Consider the following 23,381-nt stretch of genomic DNA (forward strand, 5'->3'; position numbering starts at 1 on the left):
CTAAACCGATCTATGATTTATTCACCTAATACCTAACTTGAGAGAACTTACTTTCTCACCAACCAGAAAAGTTTAGTCCCTCAAAACCAGTCCAAATACCTTTTATTTGGCATTAGCCTATTCCCTTCCCTCAGCCCAGTCTGGCTATGGTTCACCTAGAATCTCCCTCATTCCTGGAGACACTCAGCGGATTATTTTCCATGCTATCACCTCACTCCGATCCTTGAGAGACTGGTGATTTAGGATCTCAACTTTTCCATGACAACCAAGGCAGTATGGGTGAATGAGAGAATTCAGGAAAAGAATACACATCTCTACATTCCTGTATGTCTAAGTGACTGTCTCAAGTTAGGATGTAATTTTACGCTAAAAGACCATGAAATTGTTCCTGTCCCACTTGCCAACTTTCTATCTCCTTTTTCTGTATTTTTCTTCAGTTTATTTACTGTCCATATCCCTGCCCACAAAAGATGTTTGGGATACTGGGGTATCCCAACTGCCTGGGACACAGCAAGTGCTCAGGGAATATTTGTGGAATGTGACTGGATCCCCTCAAGCATTTCATACACTTGAAGGTTACCCACTAGTTAAATTCCTTCTGGAAGAAAGAAGTAAGCAAAGAGAGGAAGTAGTTACTTCAGTATGGTTCAGTTCTAGCCCCTGGTCACCCCCAGATTCTGAAGAGGTGTTGTTATTCACACAAATTTTCACAAATGCTAATAGACACTCATCAGAGTCTAAGGAATCCTCTCCAGCTCTCTAGAGACTTGGGGGATGGCAGAAAGGACTCTTTGGCAGCAGAAGGGGTAGCAGGGAGAATACATGCCTATTGAGTTCTACAGTGGTCCACCTGATCTTCATCACTGGGTTCAAAACCAAGCAGGAAATTATGAGGAGTAAAAAGGATACCTTGCATGATGTATAATTACATGTTGTATACCCATACAAGGAAATACTATTTGGCAATAAAAAAGAATGAGGCACTGGCAGAGGCTACAACTGCATGAGCCTTGAAAACAATGTGCTGAGTGAAAGAAGCCAGAAGGAAAAAAATACCATGTAGTGTTTGATTCCAATTATATAAAATGTCCAGAGCAGGTAAATCAACCTCTAGAAACAGGAAGTAGATTGAGGACTGGGGAGCTAAGGGTTTGATACAGGATTTCTTTTGGGGATAATGAAAATATCCTGAAATTTGATTCTGGTAATGGTTGCCCAATTCTGTAAATATACTAAAAATTATTGAATTGTACACTTTAAATGGGTGAATTGTATGGTATGCAAATCATATCACAATAAAACTTTTTAAAAGAGTATCTTGCAGAGGAAAATAATGAGTAAGGAAGAAGAGAATGGAGACTGTTTACAGTCTAGACAAGAGATGGAGATAGATTGGACTAGGGTACTGGAGATGGAGAAAAGAGGACAGGTTTAGGTAAGTTGGCAGATGAAATTGCCTGGACTTACAGATACACCGGAGCTTCATGGAAGGGAAAAAGGAGAATCAAGCATCATGCCCTGACTGGTGTGGCTCAGTTGGTTGGGCATTGTTCTGCAAAGTGAAGAGTTGCTGGTTCGATTCCTGGGCACATATCAGGGCACAGGCCTGGATTGTAAGTTGGGTCCCCGGTCAGGGTGCGTAAGAGAGGCAACTGATCAATGTTTCTCTCACTCTCTTTCTCCCCCTCTTCTTCTCTCTCTAAAAATAAATAAAATCTTTTTTAAAAAATCAGGCATCACTCTCAGATTTTTGACTCGAGTGTAGAGTTCATTTCCAGGCCACCACAGCTACTAGAAAAGCAATATGAGCGCCCTTTGAGGCCTACCAAGAAGGCCTGGATTCAATTATTCCAGAGTTCTGTGCTAGCCTGTTTTCTTCTTCCTTTGGTGGAATTACATCTGCATTAGCCATAAAGTCCATTTGCAGGCAGAAGGGGTATTGAAGAACTCCACAGAAGATTGGAATCAGCTGAGTAATGCTAGCTTCCTGGGAGGATTAATGCCAAGATGGCTCAAAGGACCTGGAGAGTTCCAAAGGGGGATAGGACTGAGGGCACCATTTTTGATCATTGTCAGTTTTTTATAATTTCATACCCACTACCCTAGTTCAGAAACCAGGGACATAAGAACAAGAGGGAAAACCAGGAAGACAGGAACCGCTGGAGTAGCTGACTTGTCATTAAGTAGAGTCAGTCAAACGTAGGAAGGGACTACCCTATCATTACTCTCACAGCAAAACATATTTTGCTGCTCCCAGGGCCCGTGCCATGACTTGGCATAAACAGTGGGTTGGTTTTTCTTCTTGAGAACCAAAATATTTATCTACCTGGAAAGTATGTTGGTCAGGGTCTGAAATAATTAAATGGAAGTGTCAGAGAAGAAATGGAAGTTAGCAGAGTTGTTTTCTGGTTTTTTTTCAGGATATTTAAATTCTTAGAAAACCCATACCTGGAAAGATGACCTAAACCCCAACCACAAGGTTAGTCAAAAGGATCTGGGTTTAGAGGAGATAAGACATTTGCCAAGGTTATGCAGCTAGAAGCAATTTTGGGGGTGGGAGGTGAGGAGCTACAGGATTCAGAACCAGATGATCCAGGTGGGGGTTCTGCAAACTTGAACTGGGGAAGTTGATTTAACCTCTCACCAAACTTAACTTTCCTGTCAGGGAAATGGGAAAAAGTTTCTGCCTAAAGGGACTATTGTGCAAATCATATGAAATACTAACACTTTATTGAAACACTCACAATCCAGAGGTTATAAAATGGTTATTTTAAGAGCAAGGGCAAAATGAGATGATACCCCAGCCCTCAGTTCCTCACCTACCACCTTTTCACTCAGAACTGTTTATAGGTGGAGTAGCTGTGTGTCAGGGACTGCGCTACCTGATGTTAGATGAACGGCAGAAATGAGCACAGGGTAGCTAAAGTCATGTGATCAACATTCTCTGCTGTGAAATAGCAAAATGTTAATGCAAGCTTTTTGCTAGAATGACTGCTCATGGTTGGCCAGGTGTGCGTGCAGATGCTGGGTTCTTATTTATTAAAAAAAGAAGAAGAAAAGAAAAGAAAAAAAAAGCTCATAAACTCAAAAACAGTCCTGGCCTGGCCTAGGAGCTCAGTTGGTAGAGCATTCTCCAGATACATCAAGATTGTGGGTTCGACTTATATACAAGAATCAACCAATGAATGCACACATAAGTGGGACAACAAATCATTGTTTTTCTCTGTCTGTCTACCCCCTCTGTCTCTCTCTCCCTCCCTTCCTCTTTCAAGAAAATCAATTTTAAAAATCTCACAAAAGATGCTTTGGTAGTGTGACTGGGTTAACACAAATTTTAAAAATGAACATACAGCCATAGCTGGTATGGCTCAGTGGATTAGGTGCTGGCCTGCAAACCAAAGGGTCATGGGTTCGATTCCCAACCAGGGCACATGCCTGGGTTGCAGGCAAGGTCACCAATAGGGGGCATGTGAGAGGCACCCACACATTAATGTTTCTCTCCCTTTCTTTCTCCCTTTCTCCTTTGTCTAAAAATAAATAAAACCTTTAAAAATAAAATAAAAACAAAGATGCAGCAATGAGAGGTATTGAGAACATGAGTAGACAACAGTGACTTCCTTTTTGTTTGTTTGTTTTTAGGAAAATTAAACTATTACTCCTCTTGGTCAGACACTCTTAAAAGGGTAAGTATATGGAACAGTGAGGTCTTTTTAATTACCATATTTTGCTGTGTATAATGCGCACTTTTTGGCCCAAATTTTTGAGGGAAAAATAAGAGTGTGCATTATACATGGGTAGCACTAATTCCATATCTATATAAATGTTTTTAATTCTTTTATTTATGCATATGTATTAAAAGTGTAACTCTAGAAAGCAATAACGATATCCGTATGCAAAATAAAACCCTGTAATATGATAATCTGTTTTGTTTCTAAATATAAATAATTGAATTAAAAAACTAAAACGAAAGATTTTTTCCCCTGAAAGTTTGGGCCCAAAGTGTAGATGCACATTATGCACGGGAGCACATTATACGTGGCAAAATACGCTACTGCGATTTTTTTTTTTTCACTGAATTGCTCAGTTAAATAGAGCCGATGGTAAGCCAGGGACTTCTTAAAGCACTTTGTATATTAATTTATTTAATTCTCACAACAACCCTATGAGGCAGGTGCTATTACCCCCATTTTATGGATGAGGTCACTGAGGCACAGTCTCCACATTAGATAACTAGCTCATGAGGGCACATATAGTAAAAAGAGAAGACCAAATATGAACCCATGATGTCCAGGTCTGTGTATCACAATAGAATATTAATGAGACTTTATATCTACTTTATACCCCAAATGTGAAATGCCCCTCCCTATTAAAACCATGAATCAGGAATCCTATAATTTCACACCTGTCTTTAGACTATTTTCCTATCCACATTAGCTAGAAAATAGCTACAGGCCATCTGTCAGCAGCATTGCTCTGGAATCATCCAAAATCTTCTTTAGCAACTATCCTTTGCTTAAAAGGCATCCACTTAGTATTTTTAACTGGCCAATATTAGCCTAGAAATTTGCCACATCACATACATTCTTGACAGAATTCTGTCACCAGGAATTGTAACCAAATAATAAGTAACTACTCATTAAGCCAGGTAACATGCTCTATGTGGGTATTTTACTTAATCTTCACAATCAGTAAGAGAAATAATAACTGCTAATGTTTATTGAGTGCTTCCTTGTGCCAGGCACGTTCCAAAGGCTTTATATTAACTCATTTATTTCCTCTCAACAACTCTGTGAAATAAACTGTCATGAACTTTCTTTAAAGGTGAGGAAACTGAGGCACAGAGAAGGAAGGTGCTCAGGGTCTCAGAGGTAAAACAGCAAGGGGTTTCCTGGCCATATACCCAACAGAATTGAAAACAGGGTCTCGAACAAAAACTTCTACACAAATGTTCATAGCAGCACTATTCACAATCACCAAAAGGTAGAAATAATCCAAATGACCAAGAACAGATGAATGAATAAAAAAAAAAAAAAAATGAGGTCCATCCATTCAATAGAATACTATTCAGCTATTTAAAAAAAGTTCTGTCCTCACCAGGTGGTTCAGTTGGTTGGAGCATTGTCTGGTACACCAAACAGTCGCAGGTTTGATTCCTGGTCAGGGCACATACCTAGGTTGTACATTCAATCCTAGCATCTACAACCTAGGTAGGGGCGCCTAGGGAAGGCAACCGATCAATGTTTCTCTCTCACATTGATGTTTCTCTCTCTCATCAGTGAACATGTTCTCAGGTGAAGATTAAAAAGAAAAAAAAACTTCTGACACATGCTACAACATGAATGAAGCTAGAAGACATTCTGGTAAATGAAAGAAGCCAAGAAGCCAGATACAAAAGGCCACATATTGTATGATTCCATTTATATAAAATATCCAGAGTGGACAAATCCATAGAGACAGAAAACAGATTAATGGTTGCCAGGGGCTGGGTATGGGTATAGGGGGAGTGGTTGCTTAATGGATATGGGGTTTCCTTTTGTGGGTAATGAAAATGTTCTGGAAGTAGGTATTGATGATGACTGCAGAACATGGTAAATGTACATAATATCATTAGTGGTAAATTTTGTTACATGTATTTTACTCCAAAAAAATAGCAAGGTAGCCCTGGCTGGTCTGGCTCTGTGGATCAAGTGCCAGTCTGTGAACCGAAAGAATGCCAATTCAATTCTCAGTCAGGGCACATGCCTGGGTTGTGGGCCAGGTCCCCAGTTGGTGATATGTGAGAGACAACCAATCGATGTTTCTCATGCACACTGATGTTTCTCTCCCTCTCTTGCTCACTCCCTTCCCCTCTTTCTAAAAGTAAGTAAATAAAATCTTAAAAAAAAAATAGCAAGGTAAATATTTGAACCCGGCTATTCTCTCATTCCATAAAATATGCATCTAACCACTATGCCATGTTTTACATTCTGGTAGAAAGTGTTATTCTCATTTTACAGAAGAGGAAACTGAGGGAAGCTAGAAATTGGTGGAAATGGGATTCAAGCTTAACTCTGCACATAGCAGAAGTCAAGGCACCCCCTGCTGTTTGCTTTATTCAATGACTCAACTTTTAACAACCCTAAAAATAAACTGCTATTCTGGAAAACTGAACTATTTTCAAAGACATTTGATAATGAGTATTCAGAATATCTGTGCATGGGGTGAGGGTGGGGGGGTGGATCACATCTGTGAATAACAACAGTAAAGTCTCCCCAAGCCAAAAAAAAAAAAAAAAGTGAAAGAAAAAAAAGAAAATTCACTGAACATTTCTAAACCTCTCACTCATTCATTCATTCATTCATTCATTCAAGAAGTATTGGCAGAATGCCTCTCCTGGCCCCATGTTCAAAGTCTAGATCGGAGGTCACTCTACCAGGAGAAAGGGGACTCTGAGGGATTAAGATGGGCCCCCCTTCCCATGAGACTGGGACTCACGCTTCCAGCTAAAAATGCCTTTCTCAGAACCCTCTTCCCATCTCATAGGACACCTACCTGCAGGATATAGCTATGCTACTGATCACTGCGTGTCAGTCAAGAAGCAAGTCCTTTCTCCAATAGCTCTTGCTTAAGAAATATTTTTTATCTAATAAATGAATACATACATTGGCAACAGTTCCAGGCAGATTTTTTTTTGCAACACTTCAGTGACTGCTACAAGCAGCAACTGGATTTTATCTGCCAGATGGGAACTCCAGGAATTTAAATTAATTAAAATAATGGCATTTGATACCAGGGTTGGTAGGGAAACAGTACCAGTCTCAAGTTCTAAGGGTAACAAACAAACTTTGGAACAAGAAGATCCCTTTTGTGTTAAAGAAAATCACACATACACAATGGCCATTTATTTAGCACTTACTATGTGCCAGGCACCCTGATGTATTTTACCTGGCTTTTTTTCTTCAGTAATCTAGAATCTCCAGAGACTTAATACAGAAAGATAAAGTAAAATGTTAATAACCATCATATTCCCTTAGAAAGTAATTCTTGTTCACAAATAATCTCTGCTCCTCCCCGCATCTACCAAAGGAAAATGTAAAGGAAATTCTTGTCTATAATGCAAGTATCCCCAATTTGACAGAGCATTTTTAATTTTTTAAAAACAATATCAACAATGTTTTTAAATGGCGCAGAGCAACTTGGATTAGGATTTGGTGTTAAATATTTTTTTCTCACAATAAGAAAACTCGAGGCCTTAAAAAAGTAATCTTGTTAGCTAATTCCTACTTTTCCCACTTTGTTTTTTACATATTCATTTAGGAGTTAATTCCACTATTGACCTGAAGTAGTATTGACCTGTAAAAGAAAACATAAAAGGTGACAGTAGTAAAAATACAACTAAGAAAACAGAACTAAATATTTAGGTATATCTAAGGGTAGAAATCCAAGAAGAGAGGAAGGATTAATGTGCAATTAATAAATCTATATCATTGTTATGATCCTGCTTCAAATTTTGCATTTAATCTTCTGGGCCAAATGGGAACTAAACATTTCTGGAATACCTGTTACATTGGGTGTCACCCTAAACATATCAACCCATTATGTTAGAGGATCCCCGTTCTCACTTCTCCACTCTCTCTGATTTGGCTTATCAATTCAACATTTTTTTTTTTTTTTCAGAGAGAGGGGAAGGGAAGGAGAAAGAGAGGGAAACATTGCAGTGTGGTTGCCTCTCACACACCCTCTACTGGGGACCTGGCCTGCAACCCGGGCATGTGCCCTGACTGGGAATCGGACTGGCAACACTTTGGTTCGCAGGCCAGCGCTCAATCCACTGAGCCACGCCAGGCAGTGCATATATTTTTAAAAGTCTATTATATTCAAGGCTCTGAGGTGGAGGGAAGTGGGTTGGGCTTTTTCTATGTCACCATAAATTCTGATGTTACTTTGCTTGTTTTATTTTACTTTATACAACAACTCCGCTATTAATACTATCCCCATTTTATACACTAGCTCACACACAGGCATACATGAGCCCAAACATGATCTGAGACAGTTTGGCTCCCAAACCACACTTTTAGTCACAATACTATGCACAAGAAACTGTTAAAAATAGTTTCTTCTCAGAAATGAAAGAAGAATTAGAGGTTTCATGTATACTTTTTACTTTACACTTTTCTACAGGGATCAGCAAATTACGTGCGCTGTTTTTTAATGTAAAGTTTTACTGGAACACAGCATACATTATTTTATGCATTGTCCATGGCTCTTCCACCCCAAAGGCAGAATTGAGTGGCTACAGAGAACAGAGACTGTATGGCCCACAAAACCAAAAGTAATTACTATCTGGTCCTTTTTGGAAAGTTTGTTGACCTCTGCTGTCCTGCAATAAAGCTGAGTTACGGGGAACCTCAGAGGTGAGAAGGCCCAGACCCCAGGAGGAGAGCAGTTACCCAGGGGTTCAGAGTGGGCTGGTATTCGAGAATTCAGGTGGCTCTTCTCTGAGACCACAGCCCTGTTACCAATTTCCTTGGTTGCCTTGTTGGGGACAGCAGGCTGCCCAGGTTCTGCCAGAGCCAGCACCCTTGGACACTTCCTTGGTTCCCTTTTCCCCCAGAGTCACTTTGCTTATTCCTAGCACCCCACCCCCACCCCCCAGGGGAAAAGGCTCTGCCCATGGCCTCTAAAATGTCTGATAGTTACAACAGCTCACGTGTGATGGGCACTTAATATGTGCCAGGCCCTGTTCTGAATGCTTTCCATGAACTAATTTATTTAAATGTCACAACAACCCCATGAGCAGAGCCTTGATCAAAATTGTATAGTTTGCGAATTATACAAAAAATGGAGCAACAAATCACTGTTTTCCAGGGGTTGGCGAGAAGGTTTTGACTGCAGGGGGACCAGCGGGGAATTTTGATGTGTTCAGTTTGATAGCGGGGAAGGGGGATACATGAGCTTATGTCTTTGTAAAGTCCATATAACTTTACAACATATATGAACTTTAACGTATGTCATCTTTTTAAAAAAGTTAAAAGGGACACTGGGGAATCCCAGGATGGAATGCAGACTGTCACAAATGAATATGACTGTACCCTAAGTATAGGCCATAACTTCATCAAAGAGAGTGGGAGGGAAAAAAGGAGATAAGTGACTTTGGAAAATGGTATTTTAAATGGAAACTATAAAACTAAAGTCAAAGAATTGTACATTTAAAGAAAGAGGGGGCTGGCCCTAGCTGGTTAGGCTCAGTTGGTTGGAATGTTGTCCCACAACCGAAAGGTTACGGGTTCGATCCTCGGCCTGGGTGAGTATGGGAGGCAACCATTGATGTTTTTCTCTCAGATAATTTTCTCTCTCTCCAAAAGCAATGAAAAAAATGTCCTTAGGTGAGGAAGGAAAGAAGAAAGGGAGGAAGGAAGGAAAAAAGGAAGGTAGGTTGATTGGTTTGCAATCTAACCCAAGAACCCCTGGCAACAAAGGCTCCATCTGCTTACGCTGTTGTGTGATGAGACAGGTGTCTATCAAGAACACCTCTTTCTAATTCAAAAAAAGGCCAGAGCTGGCTCTGCCTATGCTCAGGGAGCTATTGTTACCCCATTTTACAGATGAAAAAGCAAGACAGCAGGAGTTTAACTGGCCCCAAAACAGGTCCAGAAAGCACCAAGATTTCACCTCTAGAAACAGCTCAAAATCCCCATCGAAAGATGATTGGATAAATAAAAGTGGTATAGCCTACAATGGAATATTATTCAACCATAATATTGTACAATTATAATTATATGAAATGTCAGAATAGGTAAGTCCACAGAGACAGAAAGTATGTAAGCGGTTGCCAGCGGCTGGGGGGAGGGGAGGATGGGGAGTGATTGCCAACGGGCATGAGATTTGGGGAGCAATAGAAGTGCTGGAAATCGACTGTGGTGGTGGTTGGACAACTCTGAATGCATTATAAACCAGTGAATTAATTATACACTTAAAATAAGTAAATTGTGTAGTATGTAAATTATCTTTTTTTATTGATTTTTTTAATATATTGATTTTAAAGACAGAGAGATAGAGAGAGGAAGAGAGAGACAGAAACATCAATTTGTTGTTTCACTTATTTGTGCGTTCATTGGTTGATTCTTGTATGTGTCCTGACCTGCAACCTTGGCATGTTGCGACGACGCTCTAACAAACTGAGCTATCTGGCTAGGGGGCGTAAATTATATCTTGATAAAGCTGTTATTTAAAAGAAGAAAAAAAAATTTCAACCCTGGCAACCTGTACACCGCTTCACCCAGGCAGTCCTGTCAATATTTCAAAACCCATCCAAGGAATTCTAAATTAATCCTCTGCTACTGAATTTACAAAGAGCCTTTCTTTTCTTTTCTTTTTTTTGGGGGCGGCCTGGTCCGTGTCTTACATTGAATCCACTTTTCATGCCAGCGGGGCAGGTTAGGTTCCAGGCTCCCATATTTTCCAGGAAGACTGTGTTCCTGAAGACTTGTTAACATATACACTAACCTTGACAATGGAGGGTGTAGATTTCTGTTTACCAGCCCCATGGGGCTGCCCTAGTGGTAAGATTGCGCACACAGGGTTTTGTGAGCCTCTTGATCCTACCCTCCCTAAGGTTACAGGATCCTTAAATTAATGTGTGGGGTAAGGAATTTGCATTATTTCACTTCAAGGTAAAAAAGTGAGACTTCACCTACATTTTGGTTGCGTTGATTCAATTTGCACTGAAAATGACAGCCCGATATGATTATCTTTCATTTATGGAGAATTTGACAACTTGTCCAAAATCACACAGCAAATAAGTGATGGAACCAGGATTCTAAGTCTGTCCAGGTCTGATGTCAGAGCTTCCCCTCCCTCCAGCTCTCTCCGTCATTTGAAAGTCTCATCCTCTCTGAGTTTTAAGTGGAAAGCATTGATGGGATCCAGTCTGGGCAAGTGTTGAAACAGCCACTCTCAAAGGGACATGGTATTCCTTTTTTAAAGTATTTGGTTGGTTAACACACGCGCGCACACACACACACACACACACACACCCCCACCCACCCACCCACCTACAAGTATTTGGTCTAGGATGACATTATTAAAACCTTAGATTTGTTAAAAACTTAGCATTTAAGCTAATGGTTGCCCAATGGGAGCGGGATTAGGGAATAGGTGAAGGGATTAAGTACAGATTGGCAGTTGCACAATAGTCACAGGAATGTAAAGTACAGCATAGTAAATATTGTCAGTAATATTGCAATAGCTAGTGATATTGTAATAAGTATGTATGGTGTCAGGTGGGTCCTAAACTTACAGGGGGATCACTTTGTATGCTATGTAATTGTCTAATCACTGTGCTATATCCCTGAAATTAATATAATAATGAATGTCAACTGTAATTGAAAACTTTTTTTCTTAAATCTAAAAAGAAAAACTTAGGAACTTTTAAGTTTCTAAAACCTAGAACAGTTTGGATTTGAATAATTTTTGGCCTCCATGGAATCATTTGCTCTCTTTTGTTTTTCTTTTGTGCCTGTGTAGGTAATGGAACGGGACCCAGCCAGGCCACGTGAGCTCTGTGCCCTCACCTCTCTGAACCTGCCTCTGCATGTATTGAAAGAGGAGAATCGTCCCTTTCTGTCCACCTCACTGAGCCATAGTCAGGTTCAAATGGGATAAAGTAGGGACTGACAAACTACAGCCCCTGTGCCACGTCTGGCCTGTTTCCCGTTTTGTATAGCCCAGGAGCTAAGATTAGTTTTCACATTTTTTTCAATGGTTAAAAAAAGATCAGAGAAGAATAATATTTCATGATGTGAAAATTATGTAAATTTCACATTTCAGTAACCACTAATAAGGTTTTACTACAACATGGCCATAACCCTTCATTTACTCACTGTCTATGGCTGGTACAGTAGCAGGAGTAGTTGGCACAGACTGTAACAGCCCACAGCAAAATCCCAACTGCTTCCTAGTGGGACCTTTATAAAAAAAAAAAAAAGGCTGCTGGCCCCTGGATAAAGGATGCTCTTGGTAAAATATCACATGCCATACAAATATCAGCTATTATTTATTCTTCCTCATTATCAATGTTATACACACAAAACTTTCTTGAACCTCCTATTTTTGAAATATCAGATTCATTTTTTTAAAGATTTTATTTATTTTTAGAAAGTGGAGAAGGGAGGGAGAAAGGGAGAGACACATTGATTGATTGCCTCTTGTACACGCCCAACCAGGACTGAACCTGAAACTCAGGGAACGTGCCCTAACCAGGAATTGAACCAGAATCCTTTTGCTTCGGTGGACAACACCCAACCAAATGAACCACAAGGATCAGGGAGAACTATTAGATTCACCTGTGAACATGCATTTTCTTCTAAAAGGTATTTTTCAAAATGTTCACCCAGTAAATTAAAAATAGGAAAAATACTTCTGACATAATCAAAGGACAGAGATTCTTGATGTGAAAGGAATGTTTTTAGATAAGACCAACTAAGCTTATAATCATTAACAAACAGTGAACAAACAAAAGATGCTCTGCCTAGTTGGTAACAAAGAAACCAAAGTTAAATACAAAATGCTTTTCACCCAGCAGATTGGCCATAGAAATTAAAAAGGTATATACTCAATGATGGAGAAGATAAAAGAAAAATGGACATGTATTGCAAATGGGATATTTCTCTGAAGAGTAAAGAATTTTACCTGTTTCATCTTTTTTAACTTAAAATGTCTTCAAATATAAACCCTGGCCAGCTAGGTCAGTTGCCTACAGTGTCGTCCCGATAGGCCAAGGTTGAGGCCTCAGTCCCTGGTTGCAGGTTAGTTTCCTGGTCGAGGCACATGCAAGAGGCAACCAATCAACGTTTCTACCCTCTCTTTTTTCTTCCCTTCCCTTTCTCTAAAAATAAAGAGAACCTTAAAAAAAAATGAAATAAAATGAGCCCTTGCCAGTGTGGATTGGTCAAGGCATCGTCCCTTAAAACAAAAGGTTGGGGTTCAATTCCCCATCAAGGCATAGACTTAGGCTGTGAGTTTGATTCCTGGTCAGGGCACCTATGAGAGGCAACCAATCAATGTTTATCACATATCAATGTCTGTCTGTCTGTCTGTCTGTCTCCCCTCCCTTTCTTCTCTCTCTAAAATCAATAAACATATTTAAACATTTTTTTAAATAAATGAAATGAAATAAAACACCACCATTCCCTCTATACATGCAGTATTTCACTAAATCCTTTCTATTAAAAAATTATACATATGAAACAAAATAACAAAATATTTTCCATTATTTATTTACAAATATATCATGAGTGTTAAATGAATACCAGACCATAGGAAAGAATTTTCATTTGATATCATTGCACTGGGAAGCCCCTGAAGGGTTTTAAGCAGGGAAAGGCATGATCAGATTTACAGCTTTAAAAATATCTCTTTGGCTGCTGGCTGGAGATTTGGCCCTGGAGCAAAGACCAGTTAACAGGCTTTGGCAATTATCAAGAGAGAGGAAGGTACAGAAAGTAAAATACGAAAGTTAGCAAAGGGTTCCACCTCACTGCCCAGCACTGCTTTCCTTCTCCCCATTGCAACCTCCAGCGTATTTTTCTAAACTTTCACCAGCATACTTGGGCCCAAAGTAGACTTCTAGGCTGGCTATCCAATAGAAGTGTAATATGAGGCACAAATGTAATTTTTAATTTTCTAGGAGTCACATTTTAAAAAGTAAAACACAGTTCCTCAAAAAATTGAGTTACCATGTGATCCAACAATTCTGCTACTAGATGTATATCCAAGAGAACTGAAAACGTGTCCATATAAAGAACTTGTACATGGATGTTCACAGCTGCTTTATTCATAATAGCAAAAAAGTGGAAGCAGCCCAAATGTCCATCAACCTTTGAATGGTTAAACAAAATTTTATATATAACTACAAATAGACTACAATTCAGCCATAAGAAGAAATACTGATACATGCTGCAACATGAATGAACCTTGGAAACATTATGTTAAGTTAAAGAAACCAGTTACAAAGAACACATATTGTATGCTTCCATTTATATGAAATGTCCAGAACAGGCAGATCAATTGACACAAAGTAGATTACTGGTTGCCTTGGGTAGGGGGTGGAACAGTGGAAAGCAAAGATAATGAATATGTATTTCTTTCAGGAGTGATGAAAATATTCCGGGATTATAATTGTGGAAATGATTGCACAACTTCGTGAGTATACTAAAATCCACCAAATTGTACATCTTAAAAGGGTAAATATTGGGCTTGTGAGTTGTATCTCAATTAAGAGTCTACATAAAAGAAGGAAACTGGTGATATTAATTTTAACCCAATTATATCCAAAATATTTCAATTGGTAATTGACATAAAAAGTTATGAATGAGACATTTTACATTATTTTTATTTACCAAGTCTGCAAAATCTGGTATATATTTCACACAGATTATTTCAATGAAATTTTAAAATGTCATTGAAAATACTAGATCTGCATTTAGAGTTCATAAAATTTACTTTTGAAAAAGTAGTCAAAATGTCATAAGGAGCTGTTTAAATGCTTAAATATTTTTCCAATATCCTTTGACAATAATATATTAATTTTTAAAAAGTAGGACAACGTATCCAAGTTATTCCAAACATACTTAAAGTTTTCCGATAAACAGAATCAAGCATCCATTTTTAAACTTCAGTTAAAATTAAATTCAATGAGAAGTTCAGCTCCTTAGTAGCATTATTTATATTTCAAAGACTAAATTACCACAGGGTGCTCATGTCTCCTATTCTGAGCAGCCCAGATATAGAATATTTCCATCATCGCAGAAAGTTCAGGTGGCAGCACAGTCTCTGAGGGTTATTGTGAGGATTAACGAAACGGATGGACCTAAGTACTTAACACTATGTCTGTCCAGTTGTTAATATAACACTTAATACCACGGAGTTATTTCATTGCTGCATCCTCTCGGTAGCCCAGCCTTCATGACAGGGCAAGGCCTAAGCCTCTTAAGCATGACTTTCCCTCTACCTTGCAACTTGTAACCCAATTCTGCTTCTTAACTACTTCTAAAGGAGCTCCTCAATGCCACCTCCCGCATCTGCCTCTGCTAGCCCAAGTTCAGGCTACCATTTCTTATCGCCCTCCTGTCCTTTTCCCCTCCACCCTCCAAGGGCAGCGCAAATTCCCTAAGGGCATCCCCACAAATTCTCCACCTCTCAGCCATTCCTCCACAAAGTAGCCAGCCTCATCCTTTCAAAATGCAATAAAATGGATTAACTTCCTTTCTTACACCCAGGCCTGACCTTGCTAGATCTGGCCCCTCCTGCCTGTCTGCCTTTCTACCCCAGCCAGGATCTGGAAGTGCCTCTGGCCTCAGGGCCCTTCCTCAGTACCTGAGCCTCTTCCCTCTAACAACCTTTGCCCAAGTTGACTCCAGTCACTTAGTTGTCCCCTTGTCTCACCTCATCACTGTATCTTTTACTTCTCCATAGCACATACAGTTGGTAACCATTTGCATGTGACTGATTAAAAGCTTTGAGGTAACAGTATTATTCCGACTAGGTGAGATTTTCTTGAAGAGGCAGGATTCCCTCTGTCTCATGGATGCCCCTATCCCCAGGGCCAGGCACACACACACAAGTGCTTGTATGTGAGCTCATTTTTTTCAAGTAGTTTTTTTTTTTTTTTTAAGTCTGTCTCCTTTAGAATGTAGCTTTCATAAGGTAGGAGGCTTGCCCTTACATAGAGGAAAGACTGAATTATCGCCAAAGGAACAAAGAAATTCGTTTGTAGGTTTCAGGGAGCCAGGATGTCTGAGGCAGGTGTGGAAGGTAGCCTGGGTAGCTGCCCCAACTGGCATCGTCCTCCAATGCCTCCACTGCAACCCCAAACACCCCGCACAACCCACACAACCTATCTTCTCCCTGTCTCTGGGGCTTGGAAAGATAAATTCTCTGAGTAGGCAAAGCAAGAAAGGGCATCCTCTGCATGATGAAATGAGAATAAGTGCAGGAGGAATCTGAAGATGGTGGTTGATAGTCTACTACAGTGTCAATTACAAAGGCATGAGAATAAGGACCCTTGAGAGTCAGATGAAATCATGGGAGGGAAAGCATCTTGCAAGTTTATGGAACTGGAGCAAATGTTCAGTCATTCCATGTTAACTTACATGATTTCATTTCTGGACTGGTGTGATTAGCAAATTTGAAGATTTTATTTTTTTGCATGGTGAAGGGGAATGTAATGACATTTCTAAACATACTAGTCAGTTCAGCAGTCCCCAATCAGATGATCTGTTCCTGGCTTGGAAGAAAATGGATTTTAAAAGATTGCAAAGGTGACTTAAGGGATTTTCAAGGGTACTTATACTTATGCCCACACTTCAGCATTTCTACAGATCTCGAAGCTGGGGTTCTGTGTAGAAGCCCTTTAGCCATTGTTCTGGTTAGACCTGATAACAACTCACCCTTCTTTGTTCTCCACCCTGCCTCTAGGCTCTACCCCCACATCCATCCATCCTTCCACTAGTTGCTCAAAGATCCAATCCCATTTTGGTCAATCCAATCAACTTCCAAAGGAACAAGGCCAAAGGCAAGAGAAAAAAACACAGGCTGAACTACAAAAGATGAGGTCCAATGCTTATTTGCTAATCACATGCTTGCGTACATAAAACCTTCCAGAGGAAAACAAACCAGCTCTGAGCAGCAAGAATTCCATAAGGTGGCCAACGACAAAATCTACTCTAGTCCCTGAAATTTACAGTTTTCTTATGAACTAGCAATAAAGTTGGAAAATAGGATTCTAAAAAACATACCTGGTTTTTTGCTGTTGTCCTTCCAGGAAAAGCTAGCCAGTAACACTCTGTTTTGGAAGCTGGTGCTGGGGACCTCAGGGGGAAGCTCCTTCAGACATCTGGGAAGACACCTGGCTTTGCGCTTCCGGCTACGCCTAAACCTGCGCTCAGGCATCTGTTTCCCAGGTAGCCTTGACTGCTGGGTGAATCTCATGAAATCAAGTTGTCTGGAGCCTTACAGCAAGCCCTCCACCCATTAAGAGGGACCTAGCAAGGAAAGGAAAGGGATCTGTTCCTCAGCTTCACAACCCTCAACCTTTTATAGGCCCTCTCGCAGTGGGTCCAAAAGGAGGGTCTGAAATCCTTGCTTCATTTGCATTTAAAGGTTTACTTAAGGCGTGGCTCCAGAACAAAACAACCAATGAGACTACTACTCTAAAGAAATTTTGAAGCCTTGCCTTTTTTTTGAAATATGGTGCAAAAACTTCCGCATTAGAACTTTCACTCCAAATATTCACTATGACACCTTGCTAAAGGGATAGATAAATAGATAGTTAGAATAAATTAAGCTATAGTCAAAATAAATGTCTGCTATTTACACATGTGCATTTCATCTTCTCTTTCATTCTCTGAAGATTTAGCTCTTAACTGGGGCCTACTGTTGGCTTCTGCCTTTTACCTTGGTGGCTACCGAATCGGCCCACTTTAGATAATATCCTTATAATTCTTTTTAATCCTCACCCTAGGATATGTTTTATTATTTTAGAAGAAGAGATACATCAATGTGAAAGAGAAACATTGATCATTTGGCTAAATTACTTGAAGTATAATCATACAATGAAAAACTCTGCAGAAATAAAAAAAGAACTGATTATTGACACATGCAACAACATGAATGACTCTCACAAACATGTATGATCCTACTTACATGAAATACAAGAAGAGGCAAAACTAATCAATGGTGCTAGAACTCAGCATCACAGTGACCATCTGATGGGAGTGTGCTGTTTTGGATGGGGCATGAGAGAACTTTTGGGTGCTGGAAATGTTCTATTAGTTGGTGTGGGTCTGCATAGTGATTGTGAGATGTGTATGTATGTGAAAATTATCAAGCAGTACAGTCAAGATTAGTGCATTGTACTGTATGTAAGTCCATTCTTGTTATTCACAGTAGTTGGCTTGGAAGCCATTTTAAACAGTAAAACCAATAAAAAATCTTCCCTGGCTGATGAGACTCAGTGGACTGAGTGCTGGTCTGCAAACCAAAGGGTTGCTGGTTCAATTCCCAGTGTAGGGCACATGCCTGGGTTGTAGGCCAGATCCCCAGTACAGGGCATGCAAGAGGTAACCATACATTGATGTTTCTCTCCCTCTCTTTCTCCCTCCCTTACTCTCTCTTTAAAAATAAATAAAATCTTTTAAAAATACATAAATAAATAAATAATCTAAAAATGCAAAAATAATGCGGCACTAAGTAGATCACAAGTAGGACACTGTTTACATTACCAGAGCGGAAAACAAAAGGCAGATCGTTGGTTACATTGTTCACCTTCAGCTGGGAATTTGCCTCTCCAGCAAGTCATTTTTACTGCTTTGCACATGTCTATTAATGACCATAGTAGCACCATGAATTTGATATGAGGGCGACAAGTCATGATTCCACCACAATCTAGCTGTGAGGCCTTGAGACAAGATACCCTCTACATCTTTAAAAAAAAAAAACCAAGAAACAAAACAAAACTAAAACCTCTTTTAAAACAATATTTGCTGCTGCTGCTGCTGCTGCTTCTTTTTTCTTTGTGTGTGTATGTAAAAGTGCGGTTTCTTAACAAGCATAAATTTACCGTACAACCAGTCACTCCACTCTTAGGTATCTACCCAAAAGAAATGAAAATATACAACCTGACAGACTTGTGCACAAACACTTGTTGCTACATTGTTCATAATAGCCAAACACTGGATGCAATAGAATGTCTATCAGCTAGTGAATGGAATAAAACAGGGTCTATCATACAATAGAATATTATTCAGCTGTAAAAAAAGAATAAAGTTTTGATATCAGCTACAATATGTGTGAAGCTTGAAAACATGATGCTAAGTGAAAGAAGCCAGATGTAAAAGGCCACACATTATAGAATTTCATTTCTATGAAAGGTTCCGATTAAACAAATGCATAAAGACAGAAAGTGGATTAATGGTTGCCTGGGGCTGGTGGAGTGAAGGGGATTAGCTGTAAACGGACCCAATGTATCATTTTAGAGTGATAGGTTCTAAAATTAGATTATAATGATGGTTTCCCAACTCTATAAACTTTCTAAAAATCATTGAATTGTACACTTTGAATGGGTTGATTTTGTCATGTAAATTATACCTCAATAAATTAAAAAATAAAGCACTTCCAATGTTGATGTATAAAATCTGCTGCAGATATAACTATTAGTTATATATGCATGCGGCTATTTGAATAATAACTACTTACAAAAGCATGCTATGGCCCTGACTGGCGGGTCTCTGTTGGTTGGGCATCATCCCAGAAACCCAAATTGTCGTGGGTTCAATTCCTGGTCAGGACACATTCCTGGGCTGCAGGGTCAGTCTCTGGTTTGGACGCACATGAGAGACAACTAATCACTGTTTTTCTCCCTTTCTCCCTCTCTCCCTTCCCCTCTCTCTGATAAATAAAAATCTTTTCATTCGTTAAAAAATATTTATTTCTTTTGCACAGTTGGTAGGAATGTGGATACGTACAGTCACTGTGGAAAGCAATGTGGAGATACCTCAAAAAATTAAAAATTGATCTGTCTTTTGACCCAGCAATCCCACTTCTGGGAAGGAATCCTATATGAAGGAACCCAAAACACTAATTCAAAAGAACATAACCACCCCTATATTAATTGCAACGTTATTTACAATCATCAAGATATGGAAGCAGCCCAAGTGTCCATTAGTAGATGAGTAGGTAAAACATGGGAGATTTACACAATGGAATACTACTTGGCTATAAAAAATAAGAAAATTTTACCCTTTGTGTGACAGTATGGATGGACCTTGAGAACATGCTAAGTGAAATAAACCAGTCAGAGAAAGACAAATATGATATGATTTCACATATATGTGGAATCTAATGAACAAACTGAACTAACAAGCAGAATAGAGACAGACTCATAGATGGAGAGCAGGATGACAGCAAAGGTTGGGGAGAGGTGGGGGGATGGAGGGATTAAGCAAAAAGAAAGAAGGACTCAAGGACACAAGGACACGGGCAATAGTGTGGTGATTGTAGTAGTGAAGTGGGGGAGGGTATAAAGGGACTAAATGGTACTCGGAAATTAATTAATTAATTAATTAAACTAATGGGGGAAATTTATTTATTAATTTATTTGGAGAGAGGGGTAAGGAGGGAGAAAGGGTAGAAACATTGACTGGGTTGCTCTTTGTATGGTGCCCTGACCGGGGACTGAACTGGCAACCCAGGCATGTGCTCTGACCGGGATTGAACCTGTGACCCTTTGGTTTGCAGGATGATGCCCAACCAACTGAGCCACACTGGCCAGGGCGATCTTTTTTCTTTTTATTTATTTTTAAAGGATGTTGTGGCCTGACAAATTGCTACTCCCTCTAAAATCCCTCACACCTAGCTACCATAGGCCCTCTGCTGTTCTCATACTTGTACACCTTTGTTCTGGTCATTTCTATGGCCTGCAGGTGGAATCCTTGTCATTTTTTCTGTTTCTTTCTCAGACTTCTACTCTTTTTGATGTCTTCCCTAGAGACCTTACTCTCTATACCCTCTCTCAACCTCCCCACCCCCACAAATAACTGATTATTCTCACCTCTTGCTTTGTTCTGACTATAAGATAAGTAAATTCTAGAGATCTGCTGTACAACATAGAGCCTGTAGTTAAACATGGTGTTTGCACTTAAAAATTTGTTAAGAGGGTAGGCTCTAGCTGAGTAGCTCAGTTGGTTGGAGCATTGTCCCAAGATACACCAAGGTGGTAGGTTTGATCCCCAGTCAGGGCACATACAAGAATCAACCAATGAGTGTATAAATAAGTAAGACAAACAAAGAAAATCAGTCTCTCTCTCTCAATTCAATAAAAAAAAAATTAAGAGGGTTGATCTCCAGTTAAGCGTTCTTGCTGAAAGAAAGAGAGAGAGAGAGAGAGAGAGAGAGAGGAGCAGAGGGACACAAGAAATCTTTGGGGGATGATGAATATGTTTATTGCCTTGATTGTGGCAATGGTATCAGGGGTATAAATATATAAACTCATCAAAATGTATATATTAAATATGTACCAGTTTTGTACAGTAAGGATACAAAAAAAGCTGAAAAAAGCATGTGATAGAAAAATAAATACAAAACAGTGCTTTGCACATTATTTCAAAGAAAAATTTTTTAAATATATCTTTCGAACCCACTATTTTGAGCTTCATGTCACTTTCAGTTTGTTACCCAAGGTGCTGTAAAACTACATGACATCTGGGGGGACTTAAAGCATGGGCATCAGGAAGGAAGGAAGGAGGACAGGCAGGCGGGAAGGAGAGAGGACAATGTGGATTCATTCATTAATTTCTTCAGCAAGTGTTTACTTAACATTCATATGTGTCTGACACTGTGCTGGACACTGGGAACAAGAGTATGAGCCAAACAAATCTAGCAACCCATTCCAGAAATAGGCGAGCTCCTGGAACTGAGAGGGTTTACAGGCTAACCAAAGTCAGTTGAACTCATTTCTTTCTAAATCCAATTATTTTCAGCTGTGTACATGATGCCACCAGCAGGAGATGATTCATCTACAAGCATTCCTTTGGCCTTATTTTCTCATAGAAGAGACGGACAAGAAGTGACTGTATCTTTGAGTGCCAGGAAGAGAAACAAGGCAGGTGGAAGGAAGAGAGTGGCAGAGGGGGTGCTTTCAGAGATGGTGGTCCTAAGGAGGAGCCATAGAAACTAAGAGTCAGATGCCCTGGTATCACTGACCACCAGCCCCGCTACCATTGGGGAAGGCCTCTTGGCGCCTAAGCCTTTGGATTCTGGGAAGTGGAGACGCCGATGATAGTCCCTGGAGTTATTCTCAGGTGGAAGGAAGCCACACAGGGAACCTGAGCTTTGGACGCTACTGTCATGAGTACACTGACAGAGCTGGAAGCCCTGCGCTTCTAGGACATCTCTTTCAGATTCTGACATTGTGCCACAGACTGAGAAAGATCAACTCACCTCTATTCAGAAAGTCCAAGATAACAATAATAATAATTTGTTCAGGTAATTAATCTCCCACTCTGTCAGTTCCACAAAGCAGAAAGAGCTTCCTCAGCCTCCTTGCCACCTCTCCAGAGCCTGCACAAAATTGGGGCTCAAAGACTATTTAATGAATGAATGAACGAATTTAAAGACAAGATGTGAGAAAATGTCCTGTGTTGTGTTTTTACCTTGGAAGCCACTTAGAATAGAATAAGACCAGGCAGGGCCTGGGGTGGTGAGGGTGGGGCAGAGGGAAGGTGTGGGTCTCCTCCACCCTTCTCTGTCTCCGTACGGCAGCACAGAGCAGACATTCAAGAAATGTGCATTGGAGGAGTGAGTGGATGTTCTGCCTGGTCCTCTCTGTCCTTGGAAGTCAGATATCTGTCCTATTTCACTTCCAAGACAGAAGCACATTCACATGTCTTGTGCATGGGCTTTGCTCATGTCTTGTCTTCAAATTCTTCCATTCATTCACCAGGGGCCTGAGGGACCAGCTGAGACTTTGATGGGCTGAGCTGCTGGAGTAGAAACAACTAAGCACCCATTTAATCCTGATGTGAGCACGATGGCAGCTGATTCAGACCCAGCAGACCCCGCACTCATCTTCCTCTGGGCACATCTGCTACTGGAGGGGTGGCACACAGCTGAGAGGAGAAAGGAAACAGGACAGCATGCCCCAAACCCTGACCTTATGCCGAGATGCTCACGACATCCCTAATATGGACTGTAATTTTCTTCTCCCTGCTGAGGTTCTCTACAAAGAGAGAGCAGTTTTCAAAGTCAGTGAGCACAAGATCCCTGGAGAGTGTTAAAATACAGATTCCTCAGTTCCACCATAGATCAGGCTGGGCTGGGGCTTGGACATCTAGTTTCCACCAGCCCTCCTACCAGACACCTTCCCACCTCCCCAGACCCCCCCAAAATGACTCCGATAGAGCTGGTGTTGGATCACTCTTTGGGAAATCCTAGGAATATAAAATGCTATTTTTATTTCCAATGGGGATAGCTAAGCTGGGTGTGAATTCTTCTCTCTTTATTCACATTTAGATGGAATCAATTAGGTCTAGAAAATGTCTGAGCTCTTAATTTCCTATCACTCCTCTTGAGATAATGGTAAAAGCCAGAGCAAACATTTATTCAGGATCTACTAGGCAAATTTGCGTAACATTGCATCTACATTTGCATTTTTATCCTCACAACACATCCAGGAGACAGCACTATAATTATCATCTTTATTTTTCAAAGGAGGAAACAGATAACCTGTCCAAAGTCACCCATCTGATAAAAAGCAGAGCTGGTGTTTGAACTCAAGGCTGTCTGCGTGCGAAACTGCCATGCTATGCCTCCTTCATACACCAGAGACCTTGAACAGGTGGCAAGTT

The 23,381-nt window shown here is 40.1% G+C and overlaps 1 protein-coding gene across 1 annotated transcript in view; it reads right to left on the reverse strand.

Annotated features, from left to right (window-relative positions):
- Positions 1-21,945, reverse strand: part of LOC129083299 (ubiquitin carboxyl-terminal hydrolase 7-like) — a 67,595-nt gene extending 45,650 nt beyond the window's left edge. The window contains exon 1 of the mRNA XM_054589145.1: positions 21,754-21,945. Coding sequence (XP_054445120.1) covers positions 21,754-21,945 — 192 coding nt within the window. The remainder of the gene's footprint in view (positions 1-21,753) is intronic.
- Positions 21,946-23,381: the final 1,436 nt, after the last annotated feature.

The sequence above is a fragment of the Pteronotus mesoamericanus genome, unplaced genomic scaffold (genome assembly GCF_021234165.1).
Source record: "Pteronotus mesoamericanus isolate MK-2021 breed Mesoamerican mustached bat unplaced genomic scaffold, CSHL_Meso_final scaffold_167, whole genome shotgun sequence".
Lineage (NCBI taxonomy): Eukaryota > Metazoa > Chordata > Mammalia > Chiroptera > Mormoopidae > Pteronotus > Pteronotus mesoamericanus.